The following is a 9,653-nucleotide window of genomic DNA, read 5'->3' on the forward strand; positions in this document are numbered from 1 at the left end:
AAGTTAACTGATGCTGAGTGGAAAGAAACATCAAGCAAAATTCCATACAGGCAGGCGATAGGCAATTTACTTTATCTTGGATATATTGTTAAAAAAGGTGACACGGTTGCTAGATTTTGAATAACTCGCTTTTTTGGCAGTCCTGATTTGACCTCTTTCCATTTATTTATTACTGTTTGTTCTTGATGCAAGCTGTTAACCATCTTACGTTAGTGTCAGCACCTTTAGCATTGTAAACACAAGTAATAAGAAATCAAATACCATGTTTGCAAGAATCTCGAAACACAATGATAACGTTATGAACCAAATGGCTTTAAAATACACATGTAACAGTAAGCCGGAAGTATAGGCGGGATGGAGCTAGCAGCATTCTCTAGCGTGGAAAACACCATCCATAACAATAATTTTTTTAAAATGTGTAATATTTTTTTCTCTTTATTTAATGAAAAATTTACTCATTTAACACAATGGGGTATTATAAAATATTGTGTAACCATATTTAAAAACAAGCAAATCCTTTCCAATATTTATGTAAGAATGTCGGACTCCCCATCTTTTTTTTAAACTTTTACTTTAGTTATTAATTTCAGTCTAATTTTAAGATTAAATTCAAATAAAAGTTTTAAAAATTTTGGGGTATTTTTTCCTTCAGTGGTCAGAGTTTTTGACCTGTAAAATTCCGCAAATATTACTTTTATTTCAAAGTGTATTTAAAAAAAAGAAGAAAAAAAAGGAATTTATTTACTTATTTTCTTTGATTGTTAAAAAAAATGGAAATAAAGGTATTTCAGTGTCCTGTGTAAGCAATGATCATACTCCTCTTCCCCTAGTCAGCAAATATAAACTTCCCTTTAGATTCCTGTGCAGTATTTGAACAGCATCAATTTGGTTTCTTCAAGCACTGAGCTTAACTTTCAAAATTAACTTGAAAACCTCATAAAAGCACATTTAGAACGCATTTTGCAACAAATTTATTCAACCATGTTAAAAAATTGTAAGTTACCTTTAAACTGACCTGCAATAAAATCACTTCAAGAATTGGCACAAAATTATAGGAGTATTAAATAAAGATAACCTGTCATATTTGCCCCGGAAATTCCTAAAAGATGATTACGCATAAAATCAGTGTAGATAAAATATTTAAAAAAAATTTAAGATTTTTTATTAACTACATAATTACTAATAACTAGAAATATTACTCACATTTTATTTCATGAAATGGTTGCTTTCGAGAAACATGTTATTTTTTAAAATTATGCTGTGAAAGCGCTGTGTTTAAAAAACGAAAAAAAAAAAACTCAGTATATAATTTATAACTGATTGTGTAATTTTTCATTTTTTTTATTCTAATATTATGAGCGATATTCTCGCATTTTGTTGGGAGAAAAACCCACTAACCATTTTCTTTTTTGTGAATTATTATCACATTAAAAAAAAAAAAAATCGTGTAATCCGTAGCAGTCAGTAACTACCGGAATAAAGATCGACGACGGGGTAACTCAAATACGTTTTTCGCATCGAGATTTGGTTGTTGTAATGAAAAATATCGGATTTCAAAAACTATGTTGAAATCAATAGATATAACTGCTAAAAAAATCGATAATCATTGCGTTAAAAAGTAAATACTCAAACGTGCGATCCGAATTTCTCATATTGTCGGAAATATATTGGGACATTGAAAAATCATGTAAAAATCCATACCAATAATTGCCGAAAATACAATCGAGACACAACGTCTTGACCCCTCTCCTCTTCTCAATTGTACGGGAATGTGGTCCCGCAGTGAACTGATCGTTAAGACACGGTTCCCAGCAGATCACCGAAGTCAAGCATCACTGGCTGCGGTCAGTGTGCGGGTGGGTGACCACTTGGATCAGTCTGCGTAGGGACCGAGGGTGTGCGGTATCGGTCCTCGTTAAACTGTGCTACCGTAAAGTGCTCGACTTCGCGCGCAGGTCGTCGGGCTACCGAAGCGGGGGTGCCCTCCCCTCCACAGAGGATCAATATTGTGATGGCATGTCTTCGGATCTTCCTCCGGGATGTTTCCCAGACCGTCGCCAATAGCCCATTGTGCAGCTCTAGTGCGACGTAAATTAACAACAGCAACAATAAATTTTTCGCACTATGTAACACTAATACAAAAATGAATGTATTTTTTACTATAAAACAATTGCACAAAAGTTAATAATCTGTTTACACCACTGATTATTAACTAGCTGTTGATACCGCTAATTATTAACTGTTAACTCTGCAAAAAATAGCCAATAGAAAAATTTGTAATCATAAATTTTCACGGCTTGTTTTGCTTATAAGTAAAACACACACACACAGCTTTGTTTATAAATAAAAAATTCGTTTGTTGCAAGATATTTCGCATAAGAACGCATACGTCCGCTAAACTGTCCCTGTACCCCTGGGGGTACGTGTACCACACTTTGAGAAACACTGCGTTAAACCATCCAAGCAAACTGGAGTGTGCATGAAACATGTCTCCCACATTCCACTGTTGAATAGTCAAAGATTCGCAACCAGATCTACTCATACCAGAGTTGTAGATCATTTTGCCGTATGAACGTTGCCCGGGGTGCACCACGAGGAGGTAGATCTACATTGCACCCCATATATAAAAAAATCTAAGCTTTTAAAGTGACTCCAGTTGGAAAAAATGCATAAGACAAGTTTTGTTTTTTCTTTTCAAAATTTATATAATTTAATCAGAAGTCATTCATATGCATTTCAAAATAAATTATTTAATGTATGAACAAATATTATTAATTTTTGGAATGAATTTACATACTTTATAATACAAGTCAATAATAAATGATAGAGAAAAATACTCATACTTCCTCGGCTAATTTTATAACAGTATTTTTTTATTTATATATTTTGATAAAGGTAAGTAAAATATATATAAATATTCTCTTAGTCTAGTAAATAAAAATCAAAAAGTCAAGTTCAGCAAAATTATTATTGAAGTAAATATTTCCTATTTTTTTCACAATATCAACCTTAGATTGTCCAAGCTTTTACTGATAGTGTGGAAAGCAAGATCAAGGTTTTTTGTCACCTACAATAATCCAAAAATATGTCGCCAATAAGTTTTTAAAAAATTGAACATTAAGAATATGTGGCATGATGCTTCGATTAAGTTTGAAACAAACTAACAGTTGTATATTATTTGGTATGTAGCATGCATTACTGTCTGCACAAAACAAAATATGAAGTTAGCATAGTGAGGGACGCATTCAGACAAAAAAATTTCACTTCATCAAAATGGATATATAATGTTTAACATATTGTTGTTATATATCTGAATGTCTGTTCTTTTGAACCTCTTATAAATCTGTAAGAAATGTACTTTCATATTGATAATTAAGTTAATTAAATAGCTCAAAAGCAGTACAGATATTTTTTTAAATATAATGGAAATGAATTTAGTGCGACTGTGTTTCAATACTTAAGTGAATTATAGTTCAAATACTAGCAATAACGTGTCCAGAAATAAATAAATTTGAATAGAAATAAGAAGCATTACTTTTATTAAATTGTTATCTATGCCAGTGTTTCCCAAACTTATGACTTTTGTGTACCCTTTCTAAATTTTTCGTAATGCTATGTACCACAAATTAAAAAATGAATGTATTTTTTACTATAAAAAAATTGCATAAAAGTTAAAAATCACAACTGCTGTTGACACCACTAATTATTAACTGTTAACTCTTCAAAAAATGGTCAATAGAAAAAAATTTAGTCGTAAATTTTCATGACCGACTTTGTTTTTAAATTAATTTTTTGGAATTTGTGCTTGTTGTAAGATATTTCGCATAAGAATGCGCACTTCCGCTAAACTGTTCCCATACCCCTGGGGGTACGCGCACTGGGGAAACACTGATAGATGCCATTATTTTTTTTTCTATCAAAGTAAAGTAACTATAAATGCAAATTTCACAAAATCATTTTCTCTTTTTTAAATTTATATATACCTACATATATTTCTTAAAGATAATTTTGCATTTAATGAATTGTTTTAATTTGGACTTCAAGCCAGTCAACTTTAAAATTAACAGAAAAAATAACAAATTTTTGCAACATAAGACTTCCATTTAATAATATAAATTAATAACTCAACTATTTATAGATTTCATTCAGACTACTTAAAAATTCATTGAAACTTTTAAATTAAATAAATGTGAATATAAAAGAAACTCTTTCCCCATTGACTCAAATTTATTATTTCTAGTTTAATTTAATTATTGTTAATTATGCATTAATATTTATACAATAAAATATATTTAAATATCACATTTCTTTATGATAATATAGTTTAGATTATCATAAAAACTTCAAATTCATTATGAATTTTCAAGTACCATTCTCTAGACTTTCAACTGTTTTAATCATTTTTTGACAACACATGTCTGAAACCTTACTCTGTTTTTGTTTACTTAGTTTTACAAGTATGTTCTTAATTTTTAGAATATTCTTAGTTTGTTGTAGAAATTCTACTTAAATAAGCCTGTAGCTCATTTTAAATTATAAAAAACTATATAATAAAAGTAGCTTATTTTCTAAACGAGTATTTAAATTATTTATTATGGAAAATTTTAAGCATGACATAAATTTAAAGAAAACAAATCAACATGGCTTTTTATTAACATAAGAATATCACTTCCTTTCAAATCTACCTAGCTTAACTATTATAAATTAAATTTTTTCAAAAGTTATAAAATAGTTTTCATTGCGTTATATTTGCAAACTATTATTTAGAATAAAATATACTTCAAGTTAGCACTGTTTTTTTCAATTTTTTTACTGTGTTTGCTCCAATAATTTCTTGAGACATTTACATGTTTTTTAATTAATAAGCTTTAAGAAAGAAACAAATTAGGGACTTCATGAAAATTTTATATATCTATCTCTTTTATATATTAGCAGGACAAAAAGCTTTAATAACTCAACCCATTTGTATAATTGTAATATAATCAAATTATATTCCTTTTGAATCCATTTATGTAAGAATGATTCAGATTATTTAAATAATTTGCAAGAAGATGCTGAGTTACAGAATACTGAGAATTTTCTCTTTTTTTTTTACCAAAAATGCTTTACCTTTCTAAAAATGAATACTTTAGGAAAATTGGTTTGTGAAAATCGTTAAAAAAAATAAATAAATTCTATCACATATTGTAAAATACAATCTTAATCACACATCCTAATTTTTTATCAATTTCTCACAAAATTATCACAGAGCTGTCATTGAACTTTATGGGGATATTTTTGTATCAGTACCTGTTTTCATCAAGGCACCAGATATTTGGCACGTACAAAAGTTAAAAATATGTGTAGTGATTTGCCCAGCAAAGTAGTTACACACTTTGAATTGGTCCCCTTGCATGATATTTTTCAAGCGAGAAACTACACTGAAGTCACCAAAACTTGGAGACTATGTTGGTGCAGGTACAAATACAGAAAACTTCTCATCTTATTCCATTGCGTTCATTATTTGAAAATCCTAAATAAGTCAATTAATTGATTTGTGGAAACTGAAAAAAAAAATTTATCACATAATGTAAAAAATAATCTTAATCACACATCCCAATTTTTATCAGTTTCTCACAAAATTATAGTTCTGGCATTCACCCAAGTTTCACTATTTGAAAACGATAAATAATTATATCTACCTAAATAAGAAATTTTTTGGTATAGGCTTCAGCAAAAAGGAGAAGCACAAAGGACGAAAATACAAATAATCCCCCCGGCAATGATTTTAATATGGGATTATCAATAACTTTATCATCTTCCCATCTCATTGAGCGCTTGACGGCATTTTTCCACGAAGAATATTTCGAGTTCCTTTCTTCCGATGAAATATTCGGATAAAAAGTTTCAGTTGTGACGCCATTTGACACTGTAGAATCTATATCCCATACTTCAATACCTTTAGCTGCTCCAGCTGCCATAGCTACACCAAGAGCTGTAGTCTCTGGCATAGAAGGTAGTATGACTTTAAGACCCAAAAAATCTGCTTGAAGTTGCATTAATAGAGAATTACTAGTCATTCCGCCATCTACTACTAGATTCTCTAAAGGAAAACCACTAACTAATTTCATAGCATCAACTACTTCACATGTTTGAAAAGCAATAGCCTCTAAAGCTGCACGTGCTATGTGAGCACGTGTCGAGAATGTCGTTAACCCACAAACAATACCTCTAGCACTGGGTTTCCAAAAAGGAGCATAAAGACCTGAAAAAGCAGGAACAAAATATACACCATGTGTGCTTTCAACAGAACTAGCAAGTTTTTCAATATATGCAGAATCTTGTATTATACCTAGATTATCTCGCAACCATCTAATTAAAGCACCCGCTATAATAACAGAACCTTCTAAGGCATAAGTAACCGGCTTATCAGGACCCAGTTTATAGGCTACAGTAGTTAGTAGTCCATGCTTGGACCATATAGGAACTTTTCCAGTGTTACATAATAAGAAACATCCAGTACCATATGTATGTTTAGCTGTGCCAGGTTTAAAACATAGTTGGCCTACTAGAGCAGCACTTTGATCACCCAAACAACCGGAGATAGGCGTTCCATTTAATGAACTACCCAAAACGCAACCTAAAATTTCAGAGCTACTCCTAATACTCGGCAATATAGAAATGGGTACTTGGAAAAAATTGCACAACCATGGATCCCATTCCAAAGTTCTTATGTTCATGAGCATCGTCCTACTGGCATTTGTTACGTCTGTTACATGAATACCGCTATTAACTCCTCCGGTTAAGTTCCATATTAACCAGGAATCAATTGTTCCAAACAGGCAAGAATCATTTTCAATTGCCTCTTTAACTTGTGGAACATTTTCAATTAACCATCTCAATTTAATAGCACTGAAGAATGTTGTGATTGGCAAACCACACTTTTCCATCACTGCTTTTGAACCTCTTTTCTTACTTAATTGATCACCAGTGTTCACATTTCTAGTATCAAGCCATATTATAGCATTGTATAACGGTTTACCGGTGAACTTATTCCATACGACAGTAGTGTCCCTCTGGTTAGTTACACCTATAGCTTTAATGTTGAGAGGATTAATTTCAAAGTTTTTAAGCTTTTCAACCGTTTTCTCTATACATGTTTGAACAGAGGATAAAATTTCAAGGGGATCCTGTTCAACCCAACCAACCTGAGGATATAACTGCTTAGTTTCGATTTGATGATATGCAACAATTTCGGCTGTTTCACTAGCGAAAACGAGAAATCTTGAACTGCTAGTACCTTGGTCTATAGCTCCGATTAAGTCAGATAGATTTCCCGAATTTCCCACAGGATCGGTCATTTTACAATTTAGTTTTCTATGAAATTTCAACAAGAAAAATTTAATGCCGGTTAAACGATTTTTCCTGCACGTGTGTAGGCGGTATTGTATTTGTTTATCTCTCTACTCCCCATTCAGGGACTAATATAGGGGAAACATTTAACTTTTCCCGGGGGTTTTAGAAAAGCAACACGCTTTTGACAGACCGGTTTTACGCTTAAAAAGTGGCGTTCGCGTCGTCCTATAGATTATTTTTAGTCATCCCTGCCGTACCTAAGCATTGCGCGTAATCAGTGTTGATCATTAAAAAGCAATTTAATTTAAATTCTAAAATTTTTTATTTTTGAAAACCAGTATATTATTTTGTATATTGCTTAAAGATGTCTATTCAACACTCATAATTTATTTGTTTGTTTTCTGAAGTTTTGAAACCAGAGATCATTCAGATTACGAGCAATTAGTTATAGTTTCGGTTTTCAGAACTTGGGTTAATTAAAACCGAAGGAAGGACATTTGCTTATTCAACTATAGTTATTAGTTTGAAGCGTCTGGTTCGATTATAACTGAAGTCTAAATGTTTAAATTAGTATTTTATTACATTTAAATGTATGATTCAACAGAACGAGTTCTGAACTAAAACCCTTTGAATTTCATTAGTTTACTATTATTGTTTTAAAATCGTTATAATTAAAAGTGCAGATTAATGGCACATTTTTTTTAAACAAAATATAAGCCATGCAACCGTAAATTTGTTAAACTTTCCGCTGAGAATTAAAAATAAAAATCTTTTTCATGAAAATAATTATTCGTAGTATTTATTAGGAATTCGATTGTATAGCGCATCTATCAATTTCCGATCTTTATTAATGCCTTTGCACGAATAATTATTTAAATTATTATAATATATATATATATATATAAATGTTGCGTTAAATGCAAAGGAAAACCACGAAAAATCTTTTAGATTATTGAACAATAATAACATTACAGCTAAATGTTCATTATCGCAATTAATTATTTTTTTAACCATTAAATTTTTTATCATCCTTGACAAACAATTTGTCATCTTAGTGGATGTTGTGAAACACTTTTCTTATATTTTTAACTTTTAACACGACCCAGATATCAAAGTACCTTGTAATTGAAATAGAGGAGTAAAATCATATTTTAAAGACTTTTTGAATGAAAATAATTAGAATTTCCATTACACTCAAATGAAAACCAAGAAAACGCTTTACTAACAAACTAATTGAACGCTAACAGGCAATAATGAGACTATATCTCAGCAATTATTATCATTTTCCAATTTTTTGTGCTTTATATGAAATTTAATGCTTTGACTAGCTTGGAATGTTTACTAAAATGTTCTTTATTTCATTTGTTTATTTATTTTTTGTAAGTACATAAAATGTGTTTTATTTTATTTCAAATATTTGAATTTCAGAATGATACAAAGAATTAAATTTTAAGAACATATTACTTTTTTTTTTCTTAATTTTTAAAAATTTACTAATCTTTAAAAAAATCTAGGAAAAAATTTGTCATAAAATTTACGAATTTCAGATTTTTCTGACAAGGAGACTGAATGTTATCAATTATTATTAATCATTACAACTTATAAAAATTAAATAAAAATAGAACAAATTATGTACAGCTGCTATGAACAAACAACTACAATAAAGAAACACCTCAGTTCACTAGAGGGCGTGGATATAGAGTAAAAACTAGTTACTAAGACCAGTGATGTCAACGTTTACCGTGACGTCCGTTTGGTTGAGTGATTGATTGTTCTGCCTTTATATCTATGTCCCCATGTGACCTAGACCTCTCATACAATCAAATCACGATTATCGTTACCATGTTCCATTATTTGAATTGTTACACTGAGGTAGCCTAAAAACTGCGAATATACAGTTCACTACTGCCCTCTTTTGGTACTTTCAAAAAACTGTAAAATAAGTCAATGCCAGACAAATAACAAATACACTAACATTTGGATTGAAAAATCTGTGGGGCTAGTAGTTACAGACCATGTCAACTTTCATCTATGAAAAGGTACCCCACATAGAGTCGAGTTAACNGCAAGGGCGGCGCCAGTAGGGGGTCAGGGGGGGCAACTGCACCCCCGTCGGGCATGGCCAGCCCCCCCATCGGGAAAAATTTAGAGTCCCGTCGGGAAAATAGTCTGATCAATTTTTTTTCTAAATAATGTCAAAAATTCATTTACTATAAAATAAAAATAAAATAAAATAATAATTTTTGCAGTTGATTTTTTATTTATTTATTTTAAAGAATTAATAATAAAAATTTGTAAAATATATTGTAAATTCTATG

At 30.7% G+C, this 9,653-nt stretch overlaps 1 protein-coding gene across 1 annotated transcript; it reads right to left on the reverse strand.

Moving 5' to 3' along the window:
* Window positions 1-2,730: 2,730 nt before the first annotated feature.
* On the reverse strand, window positions 2,731-7,502 carry LOC107437783 (glycerol kinase-like). Its single transcript, XM_043048933.2, has one exon. The coding sequence runs from the start codon at window positions 7,338-7,340 to the stop codon at window positions 5,682-5,684; it is 1,659 nt and encodes a 552-aa protein (XP_042904867.1). The 5' UTR covers window positions 7,341-7,502; the 3' UTR covers window positions 2,731-5,681.
* Window positions 7,503-9,653: the final 2,151 nt, after the last annotated feature.

This window comes from Parasteatoda tepidariorum, chromosome 3 (assembly GCF_043381705.1).
Source record: "Parasteatoda tepidariorum isolate YZ-2023 chromosome 3, CAS_Ptep_4.0, whole genome shotgun sequence".
Classification (NCBI taxonomy): Eukaryota; Metazoa; Arthropoda; class Arachnida; order Araneae; family Theridiidae; genus Parasteatoda; species Parasteatoda tepidariorum.